We start from the raw sequence: 27,076 nt of genomic DNA on the forward strand, positions 1-27,076 counted from the left end.
GACACTCTGAACGGCCCTATCCACTAACATAGGTCCGTGCGACGTGCGTGATTTCCACGCGTGTAGCACGGACGTATTATACGTTCGTGCGAATAAGGCCTTCTACCTATGTCTACAGGGGCACACGAGGGGTGGGTTCCTAGTGCCTGAAAATGTCCCTCTGAGCAGTTCTGGAAATAAAAAATCTAGTTGAAGGCTGAAATTCTTTGACTTTTATGAAGATAAAGTTCAAACCGGGACATCCCAACCCCCACCCAGGATAGCACCCGGAATCCAGGACGGTTGGGAGGTATGGGCACCCCCCTTTAAAAAACCCATGTTTGCCCCTGGTCTACATGTACATATCTTCACATAATCACTGGAACTCGAGCCCCAAAAACTCTGCGTTCCAGATTCCGGTAAACACATACTAGAGGAGACACTTTAAGGTCTTCCTTTATATATTTCTTCAGTTTAGGTTTCATTCCTGGTTCTGGCTTAAATAATACAAGCAAAATCTGCACTGTGTGAACAAGGCCTAACAGTGCAGTCACATGCGACCAAATTTCTCATGTGTCTTAAATGCATAACCCCAAGGTGCCCTGTCAAACGCCTTCTCTGCGTCCAGGGATAGGAGCAGAAAAGATGCTCGTTTTAATTCGACCCATGAAATTAAATCTATGAATCGACGGGTACAATCTGAGGCCTGTCGATAGTAAAAACCAATCTGGTCCGGACTAATTCATTTGGGAAGAATATCTAATAGTCTATAGGCCATAATATTAGTGTATATTTTAATAATGAAATTGCTCGGTAGTTTGTGATTTGCGTTGGGTCTTTCCCAGGTTAAGGTAATGTTTTCATGGCGGCCTGTAGCATTTCACTTGGAAAAGACCCGGATGAAATAGACAGATTGAAGGAGTCACATAGGTGAGGTGGTAACATTTTACTAAATATTTTAAAGTAGTCATTAGTGAACCCGTCTGGGCCAGGAGCGTTGATATTTTTCAAAGCTAATCACACGGTGTCCCACGGCTGGGACATCTACTGATCTGCTAGTCTGTGGGGAAACTTACACTATATGGCCAAAAGCATGTGGACATCCCCTTCTAATTATTGTGTTCACATGTTTTGGCCACATACATTGCAAACCGCTACATAAAATCAAGCAAACATTAATGCAAACTATAAAGACAAGCATTGCTTGTAGTACAGGTCGTACTAAAGAGCTCAGTGACTTTTAGGCCAGCAGGATAAGAGACTGTTTTGACCTGTTATTTTTTTTAGCCAAAGTCAGGATCTAAGGCTTTGTTCACATCACCGTCGCTTTCCACTGAGGGGTTCCGGCGGAGGTTTCCATCAGGTTAACCCCTCAGTGGAAATGCAAACGGAAACCTCAGCTTCCGTTTCCCTCACCATTGAACTCAATGGTGATGGAAACCTAGCTGTTGAATTCCGTCTGTGACCGTTGCGACAGGGTTCTGTTGTTTTGACGGAATCAAGTCACAACGGTGACAGGTGGACACCATTAGGTAGGTTTTCGTCACCATTGATATCAATGGTGAGGGAAACGGAAGCTGAGGTTTTCGTTTGCCTTTCTGTTGAGGGGTTAACCCGACGGAAACCTCAGACGGAACCCCTCACCGGAAGGGCAACGGTGATGTGAACAGGCCCTAAAAGGAAGATATGAAAAAACGACTGATGCATCTTCTTGTGTCCACTCCTGTGTTTCGCTCAAAATCTGTCAAAAACTGTGTGTATAATCCTGGTCTAAACGTAGCACTGTCATAAGATTTTGCCACAAGTCAGCTTTTTGCCCTGGTCAAGTTCGGAGTTGTGGTGTCGATTCTGTGCCGTAGTGCAGTACAATACATGTGGATGAGGTAATTCTGTTGTGAATTTTGACAGCGGATTTTACCCTTTACAATGCATAGGGTGAAATCTGCAGCAAATCAGTGTCAAAATCTGCATGGAACATTCAGATTTTGCGGCATTATTGTGAAATCAGCGGGGGGGGGGGGGGGGGAATATCTGCCATATCTGGCCTTATCCTAATTACTATTAATCTGAAGGAGAAGCGTCTAGAAGTAACAACAGCTCATCTACGAAGCGTCAGACCAAACTCACAGAGCAGGGCCCGCTAAGCGCTGAACGGTGTTGTGTAAGAATCACCGATCCTCTTGTTTCAGTCACTGCAGAGCTCCAAACTACTCCTGGAATATCCGGCGGACAACCCATACCAGTGATATCGTCTTACAGCGACCGTGACAAAGGCCGAGGTTCGGCCGAAACGTCTTTACCAAGTCGCTTTCCACCCCAACTTTACCATCTTTTGTTGCAATAAAACTTAAATTTGTTTGCATCTGGATCTTTTGCGTACCTCTGTGTGTGCTGGGGTTATATATTTCCAATATTGTGGGATTCTCGTCCCTACCTTACTAGCACCACGCCAATTGATTGAGGAGTGCATCCCAATATCTATTTTTGATTACTCCTGGAAGTGACATCAGCACAAGAACTGTGCGCCGGGAGCTTCATGAAATGGTAATTCAGAGTGTGAGCAGGTGACAGGGTGAACACTTCTACATGTGAAAATAGAGAAGGAAATGCCTTGACAGCCCATTGAGGATGTATTGATGGGGAGAACCATTGTAAAATAAATGTACCACTTTAATGCAAGAATATATTGTTTCAATGCCATATACAGAGTAAAATATACACAAGGACACTGGATATTTAATTTCTGACCGCATCTATTCTGTACAATATACATATCTTACATAGAAAATGAGTAACCAGGCAGTTATAGGGGTTGTCTAACCAAGAGATATCACCTTTCAAAACAGATACGCCTTTTGTTTTTTAAGAAGTTCTTAGGCTGGGTTCACACCTGCGTTCGGCTTTCTGTTGTTCTGCTCCATCAGAGGAGCAGAACAATGGTAAAACGGGAAGCGCAGGTTAAGTTGCACGATGGACACCACCGGCGCCCATTGAAACCCATTGACTTTAGAAAGTTTTGTTGGGTTTCCATCCATTTGTACGTGGTTTTACAGGACACAATAGGGCAGCATGTTCTGTGGTTTCCGTATTTTCAGCCGATTCTGCGACAGAGGCCCCTAACGTAGCCTCCAATGCAAGTGGGAACGGGGCCTTATATCGCTGCGCTCCTAACGTCTACAGTATTTTGTGTTTCCCAGTTTCAAATTCTAAACAACTGCATAATAATGGAACATATAGAAATAAATACATTCAGCTTTAGATTTACAAGTCCATTTAGAAGCATCACATTGTACTAAGCAGCAGGGAGTCGTTCCAGGCAGCAGCCGTGTAGCAAACATTTATGTCTTACATCGTCTGGAGCTGATAAACTTTGGGTCCTTTCTTTAGAAGGTATCCCTGGTCGTTCAGTGAGCCCACAAAACTTTCAAAGTCAGAAACCTGAGAATATACAAAGCAGACGATGTAAAAAATATATAGTGACTTCACCATTACCACCTATATGTGAGAGAGAACCCATTTTTTGAACAAGTTAAAATCTACATTAAATTAGTAAATACTTTCCTTTGCTTATCTTGTAGTGATTTTGAGCGGTTACTTTTTTTTTCTCCTCCACTCACACTCAAAGTGAAAATAAAAATTCTGGTTCTTCCCTGGATTCTGGTAAATATTTACCTTCCAAAAACATTCATGCTGTAAACTGGCCATATACATAGGATTAATGTCAGCCAAACCTTCCCACAATCCAATGTAGATGGGGTCAGCCCAACTGTCACACGACATATGCCATTGGGGGAAAGAATAAGAATTGGGCATGTTGGAATTTCACATGCCTGTTCTTTTGTTACTTCACCATGCGCTGCTCTATAATAACGGGATCCAGCAGATTTGTGTATTTAGCAAGGGGTGTAACTATAGGGGGTGCAGAGGTTGCAATCGAACCCGGGCCCTGGTGTAATAGGGGGCCCAATGGCCTCTCTCACACATAGAGGACACCAGTATTATACATGGCACGTGATAATCGGGGGCCCTCTTACAGATTTAGCATTGAGGCCAAGGGGGTTCTAGTTACACCATTTGAATTGAGCTTTCTGACCGTCCAGAGAATACAAATACAATTAAAAATCAATACAAGACAAGTAAATCAAAGTATTTGCAAACATATTCAACATTTTATGTAGATTTAAACGGAAAGGTTTTAAAATAGGTTGTGCAAAAGTGGAGTTTTCCTTTAAATAATAATGTAAATATAAGGCAAATCCCCCCATTAGGGTTTCTATTGCAGCTTCCAGAAGTATTGTCACCCACCTCTTCCAGACTCCTGAAGGGCCAGCCTGTCTAATTATATAGCGAGACATCCCCTTCCCTTCCCGAGGATGAATGTGTCACACTACCTGTATCTGCATCTCCCTTGCAATCTGCCGGAGTTGTTGATACTCAAATAGATTATTGTAGGTTCTTTCTGCAATCCTGTTAAGAGCGGAAACAAACTTCTTTGCTAGTGATCGATTGCTCATCCCTGAGCCATGCTGAGATCTGTTAAAATCCAGTTTACCAAACTCATCGGAATATGTTCCAAGTAAACTACAAGGGATAAAAAGCATTGGTATTCAGATCCCCCAAATATCAATGTTTCTACAAGCTCCAAAGTTAAGGGATAGGGACGAAAATCAGCAACGAAAAATCAACATCTGCCCAGCTTTCCTCCATGTGTCATTGTGCACATTTTCTTCCAGGGAACGTGGAACATCATGCAAACCATTTTAAACTGGCAACAAAAATTCCCCGGCCTGGACGGTACATTGAGTAAATGATCTTGGGTGGCGAATATTTGGGTTAGAGTCCATAATGTTCTAGGTTAGTCTATAATAGTTAATGTTGAGCATGCGGCTGCCCATAAAGAGAGGTGCTTCCTCTTCGTTCTAACATTCAATAGGGGTCACAGCAGCCGGACTCTGCCAATCAGACATTACTGGCATACCCTAGTGATATGCCACCAGTGTATATTATGAGACAACCCCTTCAAAGGCTCATGCACACAAGCGAGATCCATATAGAAAAGGTCTCCTAAGTAGCAGCTTATATGGCCGTACACATAAGATAATTGTCGGCCGATCATCGTTTGAAAATGATATGACTATTGTCGAACAAAAATTTGACCAATCGGGTCGCATTTTTTTCGCCCGTGGTCAGCTGAAAATACAAGTTTATGGCATGATCGGCCGATCATCTGTCATTTTGCGCAAGCCCAGTCGGTTTCTTTTTTTTACATTTCTCCCAGTCTTATTCTCATTTACAAGATCGTGTCTGATTTTGCATCTGGAAAAAGCTGGTGCAATGGACCATTTCTCAGCTCAGTGTTGAATCAGATTTGCATCCATGTGTCCGTTTTTTTCTCTCGTCCGGATGACATCCGTTTTTTTTAGTAAAATAAAAATAAAAATGGTAGGAGTCCCATTTTGTCACAATTTTAGTCCTAACCCTCTGAAAACACACAAGGAAGGTCACATCATTGCACAGACGCCATTTTCTATTGCTTTACAGCATATAGAGAACTTTGTCTGACTAAACTGCTTTTTTGGATCAGTTTTGGGCTATTTTTTTTGCTGCTGACCTGTGGAGAGTGTTCTGTTGGCCTGGGCTTGAGTCCCACAACTCTGGCCTATCTTGCGCCAGTGTTAAGAGACTTTCAGCATCAATAAAACGTGGCATTATGTGGCAAGTGACTCAGTGGCTCCAGATGATGCAGGCCTCTGTACCACACTGGTCTGGAAGAGACTTCCTGGTTACACTTTCTGTTGCTTGGCAACAGATCCTTTAAAAATGCAGCGCACACGGATGGGCTTCCGTATGCAATCTGTTTGTTTTTTTCCCCTCTCCAATAGACTTAAATGGTCTAGTCTGGAAAAATTGACCAGAATAGGACAATCACTGAGTTTCTCGGATCGGACACTCAGATTTATTTAAAAAAATAGTAGTGTGAAAAACCCCATTTATAAACAAACAGCCCACTGGAGAGAGGAACGGTTGTTATGAACGATCGCACCAGCTTTGGTATATGGGCTCACACGGCAGAGTTTCTATATGTAGTCTGTGTATCCCTGTGCATTATGTTTATGTGGTATTTTTCCCCCTTGACAACACAGGGGAAAACCGTATGTATAAAATGGATTCTATGTGCAGTTTTTCCATAGAAACAGCTCTTGGAATCCTAACCAATACAGTGGTCCCCCGACTTACATTTGCAACAACTTGCAATGGATTCAACATACGATGGTCTCTAAGGGGTCATCGTAGGTTGAATGCAGCCTCAGGTTATTATGCGTTGGTTATCAACAGCGGCCAGGCAAGAAAGCGGCGCCATGATCGGGCAGCGCCGCACGCAATTGGCTGGAACATCCAGCCAATCAGTTTGTGCCTTATACAGTATAGGCAGGACTAGCGCTGTTTGGGTGTTACCAATCAGCGCTTGCAGGGGTTATTACGGACAATCAGCGTCATTACTGTACTTAACTAGATAGCGCCACACACACCCCACCCTGTGGATAGCCCTACACCCCCCCTCCCCTGAAGATAGCGCCATTGAGGCTCTCTCCAGGAGCAGAATCCCAAGCCAGAACGTTGCCGACGCTCTGGCCGGGGATTCCACTCCTGGAGGAGCCCCCGGCGTCACTATCCATATATGGAGAGCAACGTCAGGAGATCCTCTTGGAGCGGAGTCCCCGGCCATAGCGTCATGTTTACATGGGCACTGTGGCACTATATATTTGGGAATTGGCACTTTTAGGTACTGGCACTATCTACAGTGGGCACTGTGGTATTTGTTTTTTTTCTGCTTATTTGTCTTCAATACACTTGTTATATAGTTTCAGATGGACATTTTGGGGGCTTCAGAAACTAATTACCAGTTTTCCATAGTGTTATGGTTTCAACATACAATGGGCGTCCTGGAACCAATTAACGTTGTATGTTGAGGGACCACTGTACTTAGAAATAAGGACCTGTGTAATGCATCCAAATCCCTTTTTGCCCAGTCTAAGATTTCAATAACTTGGATTCTCTGCCTCTATCTTAGCTATGTATCGGAGATTCTGAATTACCTCCATCCGATAGTGACAAGGTCTAAGCACATTACTGAGCACTGCAGTCCCACGTTCCTGCTGAAAGTTTATGAAAACTACCAGATCACAGACCCGGATCAATGTTGTAAAAATAGGAAAATAAAAAACTCCTAACTAAATTGTTGACTTGTGTAAACAAACTATGCATAACTTGGAGCTCTGAAATGAGTTACCTGTACTTCATTATTTGAATAACGTCTTCCGCATCTTCTCTGGTGGCCTCCTCCCTCAGTTCTGATCTTGCACGGGCCTGGGTAAAATAGAGTACTGTCAACTTTATAATGAAATGATATTACGGTAGTTAGTTTTCTCCTTGTGTAAGGAACAAAAATCCAGGTATTGACTATTTGCAATATCTAAATACGCGTGCCTATGTGTGTGCGCATGTACCAGTTTGGAATCATTCTGACACTTTTTTTCTATCTAGGTACCACTCAATTGATTCACATATGACCGCAATGACTCAAATTTGTAAGTAAACGTAGTAGTAATATAAATTTATCTAGCTACAGTGCATTACGTATTCTTAGCGTTTGCAGAGTGCTGTTAGAATCTCTTTTTCTTTTTACATGTAATGTATGCAGTCACAGCGCACGCGCACCTGCACATTTTTCATTTTGCTTGGATGTGCGGACCAACTTTTTCATGCAATTCCTCAGAGCCACACAGAGGAGAACATAGGTGACATATAAATTAGAAAAAGATGAACATTTCTTAGTGATATAATCTATCTATTTATCTGTCTGTCTGTCTATCAGTCAAATCCAACCAAAAGGGATGAGCAGAATTAGCGTGTGCTCAATGAGAGGGATGTAAGGGGGCGTTCAGAGGGTTCTTTCCAATCCACAAGCTTATTTTGTTCGTGTATCAATCATGTCCTAATATGAAAAGATCAGTCTCTTCAGAGATAAAATCAGCTACTCAAACTAATAGACTGTTGTATGAAATCCTCCGCCATTGCAGGTGGCTAAAAAAAGTGACAACCACTGCTCTGAGAACAAGATCACGCCCAGTGGTTGTCACTAAAAATTCACTTCACACGTGAGTAAGGGAAAACCGCCCTGGCTAGAAGTGGGTTTATTCTTGTACCAGCACATCATATATGTCATTCATGAATAATATTTGGATTTAGTAAGCAGATTATTTTGCTGGTTGAATCCAGACATCTGATTTATATTGTGTTTCTGTACCTCAGTTAAACGTATTAAAGATTCCAGTTGTCTGGTAGTTATAGGAGTGCTGTCTATGCCCTGGTTCTGTTTCCTGAGCTCCAGGTAGAAGTTCTGGAGGACATGACCTGCATCCAGGGACAGTTTTGGCCGCACATACTGTCGAGCATAACCTATGTATTTTCTTAGCAGCTGGTGTGGAATCGCATCAATATGTTCTCCAGGTCGAACCTACAATAAACCAAAGAAGCTATAACTTCTTACACTAGAAGTAGAACTTGTATATCAGGTCAAAATGTACTGTATGAATTATAATGGATTCTTGCAAATCACTTAATATTTAGAAATAAACAATACCTTTAATCTCTCTCTTAATGGCCTGTCAGATGTCACCTCGAGGACAGAGATATTGGACTCCTGTGTGTCTGCACGTGTTACATTAGCGCTGCGTATGACCTCCTTTGTCCCAGACCTCATGGCCATGACGTGCTCCGACAGTAGATGATCGTGGTCTTCATTAGGGGTATCAAGCAGGATGAACACCAAGTCAAACCGTGACAATAAAGCACTTCCCATTCTATTTGTTGGAACAAATACCACCATAGTAATTGTAGTTTGAAACTATTGTCATCTTATGGTACGATATACATTTTCTGCAATAACATATCTTTCCACTATAAGCAGAACTGGTTGGCCTCTCTGTGACAGTCACTTCAGAGACATGCAAGGGGAGATTTCTGGCATAGAACACCCCTAAAATGAGTGTCTGATCAAAAACAGGAACCCCTCTGCATTGAGAGACATTACAAGCATCATACAGGCAGATACATTGACAGGCAGATGTTTCCAATGAAGCCTCTCCTTTCTGAAGAGTGGACCTGCAATATGCTAGAGAGAAATTACTATGTCCCGGGATAAGCGGGACTCCGTTTGAACCCTGTTTTCTACTTTACACAGTGTACAATCCAGTACATAGCAAGAAAAATGTTGGGGACATGATTCTAAATATGACCTGCCTATAGTTATATAACAATTGCATGCTAAGAGTTTATGTACAGAAAGACAATCATCACATAATTGCGGACGTTCTTGGTTTTAGTCCACCTGAGTAATCTCCACTCATTATACAACACATACTGTAGATAAACGATATATTTTACAAGCCTGTCGTAGCATTATATGACCTGTAGATGTCACTCTTGTGTTTTCGTTTGCAGACAATGATGAAGAATACCAGAATACTTAGACTTTATAGAAGACCCGTACATTTCTCACTGCATTTATTAGCTTGTTCTGTCACATTCTGTTTTTAGCACTGGGCTGTTGCTTTGAACAATTCTGTCTTTTGACTTTGCATCTTCTTAAATACCCAAGTGTTCCATTTAATTTACACTTACTTTGCAAGAAGGTTCCCAAGTATTCCCATGAAGCAGAAGTTTAAAGTAATACAGGTTTGGATAATGCACAATGAGGCAGATTTACTAATCCGGTCTAAAGTGAAGACAGTGTAAACTTAGACTAGGCAGTCAGAAGAAGCGCCAAATTTAGCACAGTGGCCCACGCAGAAAGTTTCAATGATATCAATGGTGACGGAAACATTGCTAATGGTTTCGGTTTGTCACTGTTCCGTCAGGTTTCCGTTTTTCCGACGGAATCAATAGCGGAGTCGACTGCGCTATTGATTCTGTTGGAAAAACAGAAACCTGCCGGAACGGTGACGAACTGAAACCATTAGCAATGTTTCTGTCACCATTGATATCAATGGTGACTGAAACAGAAGCTGTGGTATCAGTTTGACTTTCCGTTGCGGGGTTTACCTGACGGAAATCTCAGACGGAACCCCGGAATGGAAAGCCAACGTTGATGTGAACAGGCCCTTAGATACTTTTCTCTTCCTTATACCACCTCTTGGTTGGCTTACTTTAGGAGGTTTGGTGCCTTTTAACCCACACCCCCTTTTCGCTAAGGCATGCCCCTTTTCTAGATACTTTTTAAAAGTGTCCAATGTGGCACAAACATCTGTTCTTTTTGGCACATATGCTTCATAAATAGGTCTACAACTTGATGTGACATTATGTGCCAGAAATGCACCACCTTTTGCGACTAGTCGCATTCACATTAGTAAATCTGCCCCTATGTATGTAAATAGCCTCAGTAGGAGTGCAGCACATGAATAAACCACTGTCTTTCTCTGGCCACTAGTGAATTATGGACATTGGATGAATCTGTGCATGTCTCCTATGGTCAGAGACTCACCACTCAATTGCAGACCTCCGAGCCTCTGAACATTGTGAGACTTCATAAGAGCCGAGTTGTAAGTACCCATCATCCATACGGGGTGAGGAGCCGCTTTGGCTTATAAATAATTTAGACTTGCTATCACACTGTAGCGCCCCCTGGACTCACACCCCTATTTACATACAGAGCCTGCTTTCAACATACATATATTACAAAGGTATGGTAAAAAGTAATGGTTGCTGATAATGTCCCACTCCCAATAATATAACCGTATCACTTACTTGAGGTTCTCAGAGACAGTCTTGCCTTTGTTGTAGTGTCCCCCCACAGGGTTAGCGGCAGCGATGATGGATGTCCTGGCTGGTAAACTGCAGACAATCCCGGCTTTGGCCAGGCTAATGCTCTGCTGTTCCATGGCTTCCAATAAAGCCTGGTGCTGGTTACCCATCTTATCAAACTCATCTATTCCACATACACCTGAACGTAAAAAACAAAAACATTACTAAATGAAAGCAGGATAGTTTTACAGAACATATACATACAATATATACCAAATGTGACATATACAAAGCTGGAAGATTGACATTTGATTCTTTCAATCAAAATTTATAATTCTTAATATGATCTGGTTGATCCATATAATGTTTTTGAATCAGATTGTTTTTTATTGATTTATAATCACAATACATAAAACACCATTAACCCCAACAATACCCCACACCACCAAGTAATGCAATGAAGGGAAAGTTCGTAAATCGCAGTCCACCATATATAAAACACTGCACATAAGACATATTCATTCAAAGCAATAACCATAAAGAGAAACAGTACATTAGTTACGTTATAGACATATAATACACACCTATATACTATATTACTATAGATACTAGTCAGCCATTATTAGTCTGTCTCTATGTAAGATTTGTGAAGCTAGGCCTGGGGCATCCAACCATGGGGACCAAATGTTATCATATGTTTGCAGCTTACCAGGTCTAGCATATAACCCCTTTTCCATCCTGATAAGAAGGTGCACTCTCCCGATATATTCCCTATGTGTACACAGATTCTCCAGTAGCCAGCACATGTAGCGCTCACTGTCTAGCTGCATACAATAAACGTGCAATAGCCAGTTTAACTGGTTCATCTGTTTGTAAGTCTTCCACATAGCCCAAAATCCATACCAGGGGGTCTCTAGACATCATAACCGGATATGCTACATATATTAGGTATAATATTACGGAGTATCGGACAGTTCCATAGCACGTGCATGAGATCAGCTCCTTCAGATACACATGGGCATTTAGAGTCAGGCCTGCTCGAAAAACTAAGGAGTTCTATACACCCTATAGATAACATTCAGTTGTGACAGTCTTTTCGCATCACTTAGCAAAATCTTAGCTACATTAGCCAAGATTATCGCCCATTTTTCCTCCGTTAGCTCTCCAAACTCCGCTTCCCATTTTTGCCTGAAGGCAAGTGGATATTTGATATGAAAGGTGGATAATAGGTTAACATAGATAAAGGATATAACACCTCTAATCCCACCAAGTGTATCTATTATAATGTCTGACTGTATGGACATATTCGTATCTTTGCTCTGAGTATTAGGCTACATTCAGATGAGCGGAGCTAACCACGAACATGAAAAAACTGCAGTTTTTCACGTCTGAGGTTCATTAGTGCGGGACCCGTTGTCACGGATCCCCCATAGACTAGAGCAGGGGTCAGGAACCTTTTTGGCTAAGAGAGCCGTAAACGCCACATATTTTGAAATATAATTCCGCGAGAGCCGTACAATATGTTTAAAGGGCCATTGACAGATCAATCGCTCCAATGTTCACTTAGTACAGCAAGGAATGCTCCTCCCTGCTGTATAAAGCCACAACTGGACTGAAACAATGGTAATTAGCAGTAAAAAAATTAAATAAATAACTTACATTGTGAGCTTGCGATGCATGACATCAGTCGAGCAGTCTGGCTTCTTCTTTTTCCTGCGCATGACTGGAAGCTGGCATTCTTCCCACCTGATGTTGAGAGAATGCCAGCTTTGAGGCATTCGCAGAAGAAAGAAGCTGGAATGTTGGACATGTCACACAACGCATTGTCAGTTATGTCAATTATCTATTCTATTTTATTATTTTACAGCGAATTATTGTTTAGGTCCAGCGGTGGCTTAGTGCAGCAGAGAGGAACACTCCTTTGTGTACTAAGTGACCGCTGGAGCAATTGTATCTGTCAGTGGCCCTTTTAAAAGTGTTGGTCTTACAGAAAATGAACAAAAAATAGAGGCTCAGACCCATAGGGAACTAAAGCATTTACTACTTAAAGTGGTACATACAAGCAGGCACACCCAGCGTAATAAATAATTGAACTTTATTAAATAGTCTCACTGTACATAAAGTGCACACATTGACTTGTATTTAATTTTAAAGAACAACAAATCTCCGAACTCTTTTTTTTTATAACATAATAACGTTTTAATGCTGTTGCTAACCAACGACGAATAGAATACTTCCTACCGTTAACGTCCAAGGGAGACACAAGGGAGGAGGCAGATGCCGCTTCACTAGGGGACGCAGGTGCGTGCTTGCAGACGGCGCGGCTATGCAGGGAGTTATGGGAAATGTAGTCCATGCTCCCTGCCGCTCACCACTGCCGCCAATGCTTATCAGGCCATCAAAGAACTACCAATATCAGCGTGCACCGCGGCCTGATGGAGCGCGGTGCACGGGCTGATGGAGCGCGGTGCATGCATCCTTCCCATAGACAGGTAGGAGCCCTGTCTGCGAGCCAGATACGGCCATCAAAAGAGCCATATCTGGCTCGCGAGCCATAGGTTCCCGACCCCTGGACTAGAGGGATGCGTGACACGCAGGAAAATAGGACATGTCCTATTTTTTCACGGACCCTTCACATGCCACATTGAAACAATGGATCGTGTGAGCGGCCCCATTGAAGTACACAAGTCTGTGGGACGGCCGTTGTTTTAACGGCGGTCACACAGACAAGATACACGCTAGTCTGAATGAGCCCTTAAAGACATGCCGAATTTTCAAATATTGATGGAACAGTCAATGAGGAACGTGAAAATCTGACTGTAGTCCCTGCGCTTGTGCATGTAAGTGACATTGCACTGCACCTGTATACATGACTATGTTTCTCCTGACTCTCCCTGAAGATCCCTGAATGCAGGGTGAAACATGTTGGAGAGGCTAAAGATAACTTGACTATAGTGACAGGATAAACTTAGAAGCAGATAGCTTAGGTAGTATGCTCTTTTCTTTTCAGAGCACTTCCAAGATAGTTCAGACTAGACGGTTTGGGAGAGATAGAAGGAATTTGTATATCTTTTATGCTGTGACTCCCTGAATGCAGGGTTATTGAGGTTGTGAGACTGCTGGAAATAAGAGGTAAACTGAATGACTAACTTGTAGTACTCCAATACAGCAGCTTTTTATGCCACTTGTATGTCCTCCATGTTGTCAATCCCTGAAAACAGGGTGAATGTGGTTGTAGGACGGACGAAAATAGGAGTTATACTGAATGACTAACTGTTAGTACTCTAATACAACAGCCTTCCATGACACATATATACAGTGAAGGAAATAAGTATTTGATCCCTTGCTGATTTTGTAAGTTTGCCCACTGTCAAAGACATGAACAGTCTAGAATTTTTAGGCTAGGTTAATTTTAGCAGTGAGAGATAGATTATATATAAAAAAAACTGAAAATCACATTGTCAAAATTATATATATTTATTTGCATTGTGCACAGGGAAATAAGTATTTGATCCCCTACCAACCATTAAGAGTTCAGCCTCCTCCAGACCAGTTACACGCTCCAAATCAACGTGGTGCCTGCATTAAAGACAGCTGTCTTACATGGTCAGCTGTATAAAAGACTCCTGTCCACAGACTCAATTAATCAGTCTGACTCTACAACATGGGCAAGACCAAAGAGCTTTCTAAGGATGTCAGGGACAAGATCATAGACCTGCACAAGGCTGGAATGGGCTACAAAACCATAAGTAAGATGCTGGGTGAGAAGGAGACAACTGTTGGTGCAATAGTAAGAGAATGGAAGACACACAAAATGACTGTCAATCGACATCGATCTGGGGCTCCATGCAAAATCTCACCTCGTGGAGTATCCTTGATCCTGAGGAAGGTGAGAGCTCAGCCGAAAACTACATGGGGGGAACTTGTTAATGATCTCAAGGCAGCTGGGACCACAGTCACCAAGAAAACCATTGGTAACACATTACGCCGTAATGGATTAAAATCCTGCAGTGCCCGCAAGGTCCCCCTGCTCAAGAAGACACATGTACAGGCCCGTCTGAAGTTTGCAAATGAACATCTGGATGATTCTGAGAGTGATTGGGAGAAGGGGCTGTGGTCAGATGAGACTAAAATTGAGCTCTTTGGCATTAACTCAACTCGCCGTGTTTGGAGGAAGAGAAATGCTGCCTATGACCCAAAGAACACCGTCCCCACTGTCAAGCATGGAGGTGGAAACATTATGTTTTGGGGGTGTTTCTCTGCTAAGGGCACAGGACTACTTCACCGCATCAATGGGAGAATGGATGGAGCCATGTACCGTCAAATCCTGAGTGACAACCTCCTTCCCTCCACCAGGACATTAAAAATGTCTCGTGGCTGGGTCTTCCAGCACGACAATGACCAAAAACATACAGCCAAGGCAACAAAGGAGTGGCTCAAAAAGAAGCACATTAAGGTCATGGAGTGGCCTAGCCAGTCTCCAGACCTTAATCCCATCGAAAACTTATGGAGGGAGCTTAAGATCCGAGTTGCCAAGCGACAGCCTCGAAATCTTAATGATTTACAGATGATCTGCAAAGAGGAGTGGGCCAAAATTCCATCTAACGTGTGCAAACCTCATCATCAACTACAAAAAAAGTCTGACTGCTGTGCTTGCCAACAAGGGGTTTGCCACCAAATATTAAGTCTTGTTTGCCAAAGGGATCAAATACTTATTTCTCTGTGCACAATGCAAATAAATATATATAATTTTGACTATGTGATTTTCTTTTTTTTTTTTATATAATCTCTCACTGGTAAAATTAACCTAGCCTAAAAATTCTAGACTGTTCATGTCTTTGACAGTGGGCAAACTTACAAAATCAGCAAGGGATCAAATACTTATTTCCTTCACTGTATCTTCCAGGCTGTGATTCCCTGAATGCAGGGTTAATGTGGGTATAAGACTGATGAATATAGGAGCTGAACCAAATGACTAACACAACAGTGTAAACACTACAGTCTCTGTCACTAGCATCTGTATGTTAAAAAACTACTAAAATAAATATCGGATATAGACAATTAGTGTAAAATGAGCAAGCACGGAATGACTTGAATGGTGCTCAATAATCATTTTCTTTAAGCGCGCTACTTCTAAACACACCAACCATTGGGGTAATCGTGAATACGAGCATATCCCATGGACTAGGGACCGCATTTTTGTTGATTTTTAAACCATACTCAATAAAAGTAATTTATTAATATTAGTGGATACCCTATTCCAGTGACTAATGTATGTGAGTGCACTAAGTGCTGCTGAGTGCAAGAGGAGTGGCGAATATGACTGCGGATTAGAGCCATTATTGGCATACAAGGTGCAGACGCTCCAGACATCCCCTTTTATTCACAGTAGGGACAGGAGCTCCCAGACCCCTGATTATTGCAGTGTTCACCCCCATGACAGATTATCTTTATGGGTCCATTTACAGTTTGCTAGGCATATACACTGAATGTGTCCATAGCCCCTAATGGACCAGGATGGATGCCAAAACAGTCTTTTTGTGCCTTCTGGGCTGGTAAAACTCAATACATGATTTATTTATATGTATAGGTTTTTTTGGCACAATGGTTGTTCTTTGGGTGACATACGCAACTGTCTTATTTACAGTCGTAAATCTGCCATGTATGGCACTTATTAACCTTTTGTGTCCTATCATTTATAAAAAGTTGTCAGAGCCACCAGTGTCATAGCAGCGCTTTTATACATTTTCACAAAGCTCCTGCTCTGCCGCCTTCATATTTGTATTCACTGTGCGGTCTCCTTAATTTATGGTCATACTGATTAATACGTTTTCTGTCATATGAAGAGCTCACAATGAACACAGATTTTTTTTGGGAGAAAAGTATTAGTTTCGTGAAAATACTCAGCTGATGAATATGGTGGACGTACAGCCCTGACAGATGCAACTGTATGCCATGTCTGCCTATTGTAAAACAAAAAAACAACATATGTGTTTTTTGTGTGATGTTCTTGTATTGGAAAGTGTAGTAGATTACGCTCTTTTCTAATTGTATACCAATGCATACCGGACAGGCATAAGCCAAAAGACACTCTTTAAATCTATGCCCTGTCCATAGACATGTATCGATGCTTCCAGCGTACACACCAAGCACCTAAGATCTGCCTGAGTGAAATTTTATCTGAAATGGGGAGGTACACGTTTAATTTGCTTCAAATAATGGAGTAAGCTTCATACCTTGATCTCCCAATACAAGAGCCCCAGCTTCCAAACCGAAATCTCCTGTAGCACTGTCTCTTGATAACGTTACAGTCAGTCCAGAGGTTGTAGTGGTGTTTCCACACACATAAATGCCGCGGGGTGCCACATTACACACAGCCTGCAAAGACACAATGTTTTCTTCATATATATCATACTTTGATTACCTTCAGTGATGTATTTTACCGCTCTGAAAACACATATAACGCTGGTCGTCACTATGCAGACCTACAAGCGTTTTAGTCATTCCTACCAAATGAGCGGATATTACATCACTTCACGTAAAGCAAGGCAGCCTGTAATCAGGCCTACGCCAGGCAGCATCCTAATGAGTTCCGGAGGCTAAATAGCAGCAGACTGGCAGAGCGGAACACATTGGATCTCTATACTCTTGTGGAGACCAGTGTTGACATCTTCTATACTGAAAAGTGCAGGTGGGACATCAGCTATTTTTTCTTTTTTTGACTGGAGTCCTGTGGAAGAGGATATTGTACCAGCAGGAATGTCGGAATCTACCTGCTATAAGGTCTAATGGCCTAATATGGTCTAAAAGGTCATCATTGCTTTCATAATGGTCTACTCAACCATCTATACTCAAAATCCATGAAAGGCCTTCTATACCTGTAACATTTGACTTTTTCCTAATCCGGGATCTCCAACTACAAGTATATGAGGATCTCCTCGAATCGGAATCCTATTTTTGTCATCCACGTATCTTTGGCAACCTCCAAAAACGGCAAGTAACAGACCAGCTTTTACCACCTAAAAAAGAGAAATGTTTATTTTAAGAGTTAAGAAACCAGTTATCGTATAAGCAATCATTTGACTATCCTACTCAAGTTCCATCATTAACATGGCTGTTCAGTACGGCAGAATATTTACATTGTGGTCACGTGGAATGGAGATAAGCAAGTGTCAGGCACCTCTGGCGCCACTTATTTCTGGCAAAACACTAGAAGCAGATGTTGAAATCTAACCAGCCTGATCCATTTCTCCTGACCTCAGGATCTACAAACAAGAATTCACGTATATGCCCAGCTTTACTGTGTATTAAGCAATGAAGTGATAGTAACTACATTAGTATTGGTGTTTAGGCATTCCCTGCAACCAGGTACAATTATACAGAAATGTTTGGAATTTAGTAATCTAAAACATCTGTAAATGTGATTAATGGGATCTTATAATGGTGACTCAAGAGTTTAGGTAAAATCCACCAAAAGTACATTCCATAACTACTTATAATGACTAAGACTCGGTTCTCTTCTGCGTTGGAGGCTCAAGTAGTTTCCAGTAAGACCACGGACACAACGGAAAGCTGATGGAACCAAGTCATATCTGTTCCGTCAGTGGTGTCCGTGGTGCAACGGAATAGTCGCTACTGGTTTTTCACTTCTGCTCTTTTGACGGAGCAGAACAACGGAATGGCAAACGCTGTTGTGAACCCAGCCTTATATTACTCATAACATAATCAACAGGATAAAAAAAAAATTACATCCTTATTTTAGGTAACCATAGGTCATGATAAAAAGGAACCTTTTAGCAGGTCCCCTTCTCTATTCGATTTTCTCTTCTGTGGGAGAGCAATATGTCTTGACCATATTTCTCATTACTGGGCATGCAGTATCTTTTTGCTTCTCTGCAGAGGAAGAAGCTGCCTGCCCAGGAGAGAGACTAACTACTCCGCGTTCCAAATTATTATGCAAATGTTATTTTTCGCTGACTTTCCTAAATAGTCGATGCAAATGACAGTCAGTATAATCTTCAAGCCATCAACTGTTGGAGTATAATGCGAATTTTATTGAACAAATCTCCTAATGATAACAGATTTTTTTTTGGAAGTAAAAAACTCAAAATGCAGTGTTTCAAATTATTATGCACAACAGAGATCAAAACATTTTAAAGGTTGTAAAGAGAAGTAAAATGGTCATTTGTTGAATTTGCAGCATCAGGAGGTCATATTTACAGAAATCAAAAGCTCTTTCAATCAAAAAAAACTGAACAGGCCAAGTTACATGTTAACATAGGACCCCTTCTTTGATATCACCTTCACAATTCTTGCATCCATTGAATTTGTGAGTATTTGGACAGTTTCTGCTTGAATATCTTTGCAGGATGTCAGAATAGCCTCCCAGAGCTTCTGTTTTGATGTGAACTGCCTCCCACCCTCATAGATATTTTGCTTGAGAATGCTCCAAAGGTTCTCAATGGGGTTGAGGTCAGGGGAACATAGGGGCCACACCATGAGTTTCTCTCCTTTTATGCCCATAGCAGCCAATGACACAGAGGTATTCTTTGCAGCATGAGATGGTGCATTGTCATGCATGAAGATAATTTTGCTACGGAAGGCACGGTTCTTCTTTTTGTACCACGGAAGAAAGTGGTCAGTCATAAACTCTACGTACTTTGCAGAGGTCATTTTCACACCGTCAGGGACCCTAAAGGGGCCTACCATCTCTCTCCCCATGATTCCAGCCCAAAACATGACTCTGCCACCTCCTTGCTGACGTCGCAGCCTTGTTGGGACATGGTGGCCATTCACCAACCATCCACTATTCCATCCATCTGGACCATCCAGGGTTGCACGGCATTCATCAGTAAACAACACGGTTTGAATATTAGTCTTCATGTATTTCTGAGCCCACTGCAACCATTTCTGCTTGTGAGCATTGTTTAGGGGTGGCCAAATAATAGCTTTATGCACACTTGAAAACCTCTGAAGGATCCTACACATTGAGGTTCGCGGGACTCCAGAGGCACCAGCGGCTTCAAATACCTGTTTGCTGCTTTGCAATGGCATTTTAGCAGCTGCTCTCCTAATCCTATTATTTTGTCTGGCAGAAACCTTCCTCATTATGCCTTTATCTGAACGAACCCGTCTGTGCTCTGAATCAGCCACAAATCTTTTCACAGTACGATGATCACGCTTAAGTTTTCTTGAAATATCCAATGTTTTCATACCTTGTCCAAGGTATTGCACTATTTCACGCTTTTCGGCAGCAGAGATCCTTTTTCTTTCCCGTATTGTTTGAAACCTGTGGCCTGCTTAATAATGTGGAACGTCCTTCTTAAGTAGTTTTCCTTTGATTGGGCACACCTGGAAAACTAATTATCACAGGTGTCTGAGATTGATTACAATGATCCAAAGAGCCCTAAGACACAATACCATCCATGAGTTTAATTTAAAAACTAATAATTAAATGTTTATGACACTTAAATCCAATGTGAATAATAATTTGGAACATGGTGTAATAGGCACTCGGCACGGCGTTTCCGGATTTGTGGTCAAGCGCCTTTTAGTTATATTTGATCCAAGGCAGCTGCTTCCCAGTGTCTCCGCAGGAAAATGACTGTCTGCTCAGGAGAGAGCAATGGCCATATTTCCTACCACTGGAACAGCACACCATCATAAAATACTAGTTTAGTTTTTATCAATACAATTATGCCAGAACGTCGATCTGTCCAAATCTGTTTAAGACATGGGTCCTCCCAGGAGAGAGCTATATATCTAAAGATATTTGACATAGATATTTGTTTAGATCAGTTTACCTCATGTCCGTATATTGTAGGGCAAAGGGAGCTGTAATAAAAATAAAGATGATAATGAGACAAATAAAATAAATGTAATTGAAGACTTCTATTAGCTAACATCACTATAAGTGTTACACATAAGGTAACGTTTTAACAAGGAACTAAAGGAAATATTGTTGAAAAGAATTACGAAAAAGGATTAGGCGGCTGTGTGTGGTTGTGTTCTCTATCTAATGTATTGTATATTGATGTAATGTATATTGCTTTGTCACTTCTATGTTATAAGTAAAAAAAAATTATATATTTAACCCTTTCCCTCCGCAGCTATTTTTCGGATTTTCAATTTTTTTTTCCTCCACACTTTACAAAAGCCATAACTTTTGTATTTTTGCATCAATTTTGCCGTATATTTATATAGTTTTCTTTATGTTTTACTACTTTTACAAGGAAAAAACTGATTGTTAAAAATAACATTTTAGTTTTGTTGCCATATTCTGAGAGCCATAACTTTTTTATTTTTCCGTTGATTTAACGGTATGAGGGTTTTTTTGCGGCGCGAGCTGTAGTTTATATTGGTTTATTTTCATTTTGATCACTTTTTATTTCATTTTTTGTGGGAGATGAAGTGACGAAAAAACAGCAATTCTGATGTTTTTAATTTTTTACGGCGTTCACCGTGCGACGGGATCCCACTCATTGCCTGGAAGTGTCGGCTGTAACACACAGCCGACACACTCGCTCTATGAAGCGGGCTCAGCCCGTGAGCCCGCTCCATACTCCCCCACCCGGCGTGCGCCTTATATATGCGGCGGATGTCGGGAAGGGGTTAAGTATCTGCAAGGGTTGTATGTTACTCCTGTGGTGTGTGAAGAAGTGGAGTGTGTGTACATTGTAAACAATAAAAAGTAAGCGAGCTGTATATTAAACAGAGGTATCGGACTAGGAACGGAGTAAAGGGACAAAATACAGATAGAAAATCTCCTTGATCATCTCCCCATACTAAAACTGCATACTTAAAGGCTATACACACCTTTGAAAAAGATTTTATTTTTAATAAATCAATGTTTTATGTTATTTGAAACAACCTTTGAATTTAATTATTTTCAAAAAATATGTAACTTTTTAAGATACAGCTTCTATATATCCTGTATACATAGAATCTGTATCATTCTGTCAGAACCACCACCGTCAGGTCAGTTGAGCTGACGGCTTGGCTGAAAGCTGGTTCTTCATGTCTTTGACACACAGGATCCAGCAAATAATGATCACATCTAAGATGAAGTTAGATGTGATAGTTGTTAGCTGGATCCAGTGTGTCAAAGACATGCAGAATCAGCTTTCAGCCAATGCGTCAGCTCAGCTGGACTGACAGCTATGACAGAACGATACAGATTCTATGTTTACAGGATACATATAAGCAAGCCGTATCTTAAAAAGTTACACATTTTTTTTAAAATAAAAGTGAATTTAAAAGTGGTTTCAAATCACATAAAACATGGACTTATTAGAAAAATAATTCCTTTCAAAAGGTGTACATAGCCGTTAAGAATCAGAATAAAATGACATAGGCCATAGATTCCTTTCACTGGTACATACATGGCCTCCAATGACTTAAACAAATTGTGTAGGTCTAGATCTGGACTAAATCTAAATAAGCAGTAGTCTTATCGGTCAGGACAGATGATGAAAATGTAATAGAGCTGAATGTTGCTTAGCAAAGCAAGATCCTACCTATTCATTTTAATGAACATATAAATCATTAATGTCAGAACAAGGCTGCAGAAATATTAGAAGAAACGTACTTACTTGACGATTAATTTTAAGAGATTCTCCTGAGACTGGATCTCCTGAATAGCATAAAGGTCTTTTAAGGAGAAGTCCATGGAAGCTCGATGGCTGACGCTGTCATCTGTGTCTTTACTTTTGTGGCCTTTGCTGTTGCTGACAGAATTTGCCTCAATGTATAACAGGAACATACATTTATTATTTTTATTTTTAAACCCTCCTGTATATGGGAAATAAGAGAAAGAAGAAGTATAGAATTGAATGCTGCAATGATATTCAATTTACATGGATTTATAAAAATCGGGCAGGACGCTTCTTGTGTCCGCTAGCTGAAAAAAAATCAGCAGGGGAAAAAAAAGCGTCCGACTCCCATTGAAATGAATGCGAAGTGGAATTTTGAGGCGGAATTCGCGGCAAAAATTCCCCAATGTGAACAGGGACTTAGGCTGGAATCACACCATGCAGTTTTTTTTTTTTTTTTTTTAAAGTAAAGTACGGTAACCGTTTTCAAGAGTCCAGTATCTAAAAGCTATGCAAGAGAGCATTAATTTCTTACCAATCTAGGTAAGGGCCAACTCAATAGAGAGAGACCATATTATCCTATATTTAAACTTGGTTTTTATATTTAAGGATAGTATCCCAGGTGTGTTAGAACTTGTGACGGTGGTGCTCTTGCCAGCTAGTCATTTCTTCCAATCTCCTTAGTGTATTGACTTATCAATTCATTGCCTATTGGAGGGTGAATATTGTTGGATCAAACATTTCGCTGCCGCTATTAAATGTGTAGCTAATTGTAATTTTAGTGGCCTCAATTCCAAAGTGGGCAAAGCCAGAGCTATCAGCTCAAAAATCAACTCAATCTTAGTGTCACAATTCTTATTAATACGAGATTCGATATTATTCCAATAAGATTTAATGAGTGGGCAATGCCACCATATGTGAGACAAACTTCCTATACTAGTTTGACACCTCCATCACAATTTGGAGTTGGACAACTCCAAGGGGTAAGTTTCTCTGGTGTTTTAAACCACCATGTGAGCAGTTTATAGTGCTTTTCCTGAAGTTTGATGGAACGTGAAAAACCATGTGAATGGTTTAGAATCCATGATCTTTCCCTTTCTGTAAATTGTCGGCCCAGCTCTGCCTCCCAAGAAACCAAAAAATTAGGTATTATGTAACAACGGCCCTGCACAGGAGCAAATGGGAATTAACTAGAGACAACTCATGATCAATAGTACATTTTTGGACCAATGAAGTTTTCTAATAGATTTGTGATTTTTAAAAAATTCAGAGCAAATATGTTGAATATGAGATAGTTGGAGAAAATTAAGATTATGAGGTGGCACCAGAGACTGGACTGCATCCTTAGTTGGGACATAATTATTATGTAATTGCTCAGCTATGGATTCATGTGCAACCAGGGCATATATATCAGTTTGCGGATTGAGACAAGTCTCCACGAGATGAGGCAACAACAAAGCAGGCATTATGGCAGAAGGAAGTTTGGGGGCTTCAGGTGATGCTCTGTATGAATTCCATACTGGCAATGTGCCCTTAAATAGCGGATTTGCAATCAACCGTATGTCTTTCGGAAGAGGAAGCCACAATGTTCCATGCAGCGCTTCCCCCAGTTGGATAGTTTCCAGTTCCACGTACCATGCCAACTTGTCTAGCGAAACAAAGTCTAACCATCTTTGTAGGTGGATGGCTCTATAAAAAAGTTCTACATTTGGAAGTCCAAGACCTCCTGGCATTCTTTTGTGACAATTTATCTGACAATTGAGGTCTCCTTTATCTCCAGAGAACAGAGAAGAGTTGGTTCTCCCCGACAAAAAAAAGGAGTGCGGCAACTGGAACGGAATCATGAGAATAACATAAAAGAGTACAGGCAGAATGTACAACTGCAGCAAATTTTAGCACCCCATCCATTAGAGAACAGAGTGGCGGTAACCCACTTTTTGTGTAGTTTTTGCAGCAAAGGTTGAAAGTTAAGTTTGTAGAGATCATCTAAATGTCTAGGCAGTTGTATTCCTAAGTATCGGATAGAATCTCTCCGCCATGAGAAGGGTGAGCTCTGTTCGAGCTCGGTCACCTCATGAAGGAATAAGGAAATAAATCAATATTTCAGATTTATTATAGTTAATCTTGAAGTTGGAGAGCTCCCCATACTGTGAGAAAATCTCCAATGCCTGCGGGAAATAACGCTGTGCATTTGTAATCATTAAGAGCGGCTCCGAGGTGGGTTTTAGCCCCGAACCGTAGGCCTTCTCTTAAAGTCAAGATAAAGTGAGTAGGTAAGAGGGGGCACCCCTGCCTCATTCCTTTGGTGAAAGAAAAAAGGAGGGGACAAGATCCGATTAACGTTAATCCTAGAGTAGCAGTTACTATATAACCAGACAATTGCATCGGGAAGTTTTGCATATATTGTCCCAAGCAACTCTATCAAAGGCTTTATTGGCATCGGTGTCAAGAAAGACCAATGTATTTCCAGAGGAATGTGCAAAACTAATGGCATTCAACAGTCTCACAGCATTGTGTCTCCCCCCCCACAAATCCCATTTGGTCAGGATGGATTAATTTTGGAACTTGCCAATTCGCATGGATAGGTGTTTAGCCCTTCAGAGACTGCAGTACCCTACAACAAGGCATGAGTAAGGTGAGGCAAAAGAATAGCCTGAAATTTCCTGTTATTAAGCTATTGCGTAGCAGTCAGGACCTGGACTCCTTCCCTGAGAGAATAACAAACGTATCTTCTTAAGCTCTAGAAGAGTCACCGGTTGTAGGAGATTCTCTTCCTTTATCTCTTCCTTTGAGAAACGCAGTGATTTTCGTGTCTCTTTGTGAAACAGACGCGCTAGATGTGGGATGTGTCAGATTGTAAATAGAAGCATAATAATAGGTAGTATATTCCTTAGCTATAGCTGATATGAAGGTAGATGTAGAGGCTCAAGGCTCTTTAATCTGTGAAATAAAGGACTTTTCCGTACGCTTTTTTATGAGTGCTGACATGATTTTCCCACTTTTGTCTCCATGAGCATAAATCTTTTGTTTATGATACAAGAGGTTCTTAGCCATCTTTTGATTGCAGAAATCTTTCAATTTATCTCCCCTGTTGTGTTCCCCATGGAAGAGTTTTGGTCATTAAAGAATTAATTTCCCTATTTCTTTTATTATTATTTTTAACTTTGGAGCCAAGAGAGATAAACTGACCCATTAGGTATAAGTGTTATGGGCTTCCCAAACAGTTGTAGCTGACATTTCTAAGGAAACATTTTGTTCAAAATACAGCTGTATTTGTCGTGACAAGTCATCAATATGAGCTGTATAATCTAGGAGGGTAGCATTTAAATGCCATGTCCATTCTCTCATGGGCAGACTTGAGGGATAATTCGGTACAGACAGGTGAATGATCGGAAATCGTAATAAGACCTGTTACATCCACGTAGTCCTGAGAGTAAGTTCTCGTGAATAAATATATAGTCCAGTCTCTGGCGCGACCTGTGTGATAAAGAGTAAAATCTTGCAATGATAAATGAAGTGCCTCCACACATCCACCAAGTCTAATTCTTGTAATTTCCTTTTGATCTTGCCCAATGCTGCAAACGACAAGGCAGAAGGTTTCAAGGAAGAGTCCACCAGGGGATTTAAAATTTAATTAAAGCCTAAAAAAAATAAGTGGGCCTCCTGCGAATCCTTTTATGCTATCAATGTGAAAGCTCTGTGGATTCTTTCAATAGTAATAGAGGAGGCCATATCTGGGCCCAGCAGGTCGGAGAAAAGCATAGGATTCGGGTAGGCCTTTAAAGCGGATATTTTCCTACAGCTTCTGTTCTTAGTCCCCCAAGAGGCTGAAAGCCCTGTTCAATTGAGTTTCCTGATGTTGGAGCTTGCAACTTAGGTAGTCACAGAAAGTAATAGAACTCCATGGTGCTCCATGCGGTGGCCTATGTGTTGGACGTCTATCTTTATTTCCGAAAGGTCTTTAAGGACCGGCTTAAGCGCCTGCAAAATAGTTATTTTTTTAAAAAAAAGCGTGAAATAGGTGCATACTCCGTTCCTGATAATGCCAAAGCTGCCCTCATCCTCCGAGACATCTCCGGTCTAGATTCAGGGCAGTAGTTTGGCCCAATTTTGGAAGGCCACACTGTTGGCTGACTTCTTTCTCAAGAATTTATCAAGGTCTGCCTGATCTTTTTGGATTCCTGCTGTGCCCCAGGGGCTCCTTCGACTTGCTGTTGCCGATCTTCACCATCTGGTTGCTAGACGCCACCTTATCCTCACAGAACCAAACAAATATAGCGGCTTTGGCAGGCCAAAAGTATAGTCCGTGATAATGTAGTCAAAAAAGAAAAATCACAGAAAAAAAACAGCTGTTCAATAAAATGACACAGTAAAACGTAACCTTTACTTAACATATTGGGATAAAAAAGGGAAAATGATTATCCCTCTGAATAATGATGAATAAAAATAATAAGGGCGAGGGAAGAGGTTTTTTCTTTTGTTCATAGAGTTGAGAGAACAAGAAAAACAAGTGACCCTGGTATACACTATCGGGTCACCCTTCCTGGTCGGAGTAACGCCCCTATTCAAGGGACGACTCCAACCTGTACCCTAGATACCCTATTAATAGCCTAGCCAATTCTTTATAGTGGATATCGAGTACAGAGTGGGACCTAGATAGGCAAATGCACAAATAGAAAAAGCAAAAATGTGCCAAAACTTCA

General features: G+C 41.2%; 1 protein-coding gene across 2 annotated transcripts in view; it reads right to left on the reverse strand.

The window, feature by feature from the left end:
- Positions 1–2,628: 2,628 nt before the first annotated feature.
- Positions 2,629–27,076, reverse strand: part of MCM8 (minichromosome maintenance 8 homologous recombination repair factor) — a 46,357-nt gene continuing 21,909 nt past the window's right edge. For both annotated transcript variants that reach the window (XM_075863048.1, XM_075863049.1), the window contains exons 10-19: positions 22,374–22,572; positions 20,586–20,616; positions 17,661–17,801; positions 17,019–17,160; positions 10,786–10,981; positions 8,624–8,843; positions 8,288–8,497; positions 7,271–7,347; positions 4,371–4,560; positions 2,629–3,417 (exon numbers count right to left, since the gene is read on the reverse strand). In XM_075863048.1, coding sequence (XP_075719163.1) covers positions 3,325–3,417; positions 4,371–4,560; positions 7,271–7,347; positions 8,288–8,497; positions 8,624–8,843; positions 10,786–10,981; positions 17,019–17,160; positions 17,661–17,801; positions 20,586–20,616; positions 22,374–22,572 — 1,499 coding nt within the window. In that variant the 3' untranslated portion in view covers positions 2,629–3,324. The remainder of the gene's footprint in view (positions 3,418–4,370; positions 4,561–7,270; positions 7,348–8,287; positions 8,498–8,623; positions 8,844–10,785; positions 10,982–17,018; positions 17,161–17,660; positions 17,802–20,585; positions 20,617–22,373; positions 22,573–27,076) is intronic.

The sequence above is a fragment of the Rhinoderma darwinii genome, chromosome 4 (genome assembly GCF_050947455.1).
Source record: "Rhinoderma darwinii isolate aRhiDar2 chromosome 4, aRhiDar2.hap1, whole genome shotgun sequence".
Taxonomy (NCBI): Eukaryota; Metazoa; Chordata; class Amphibia; order Anura; family Rhinodermatidae; genus Rhinoderma; species Rhinoderma darwinii.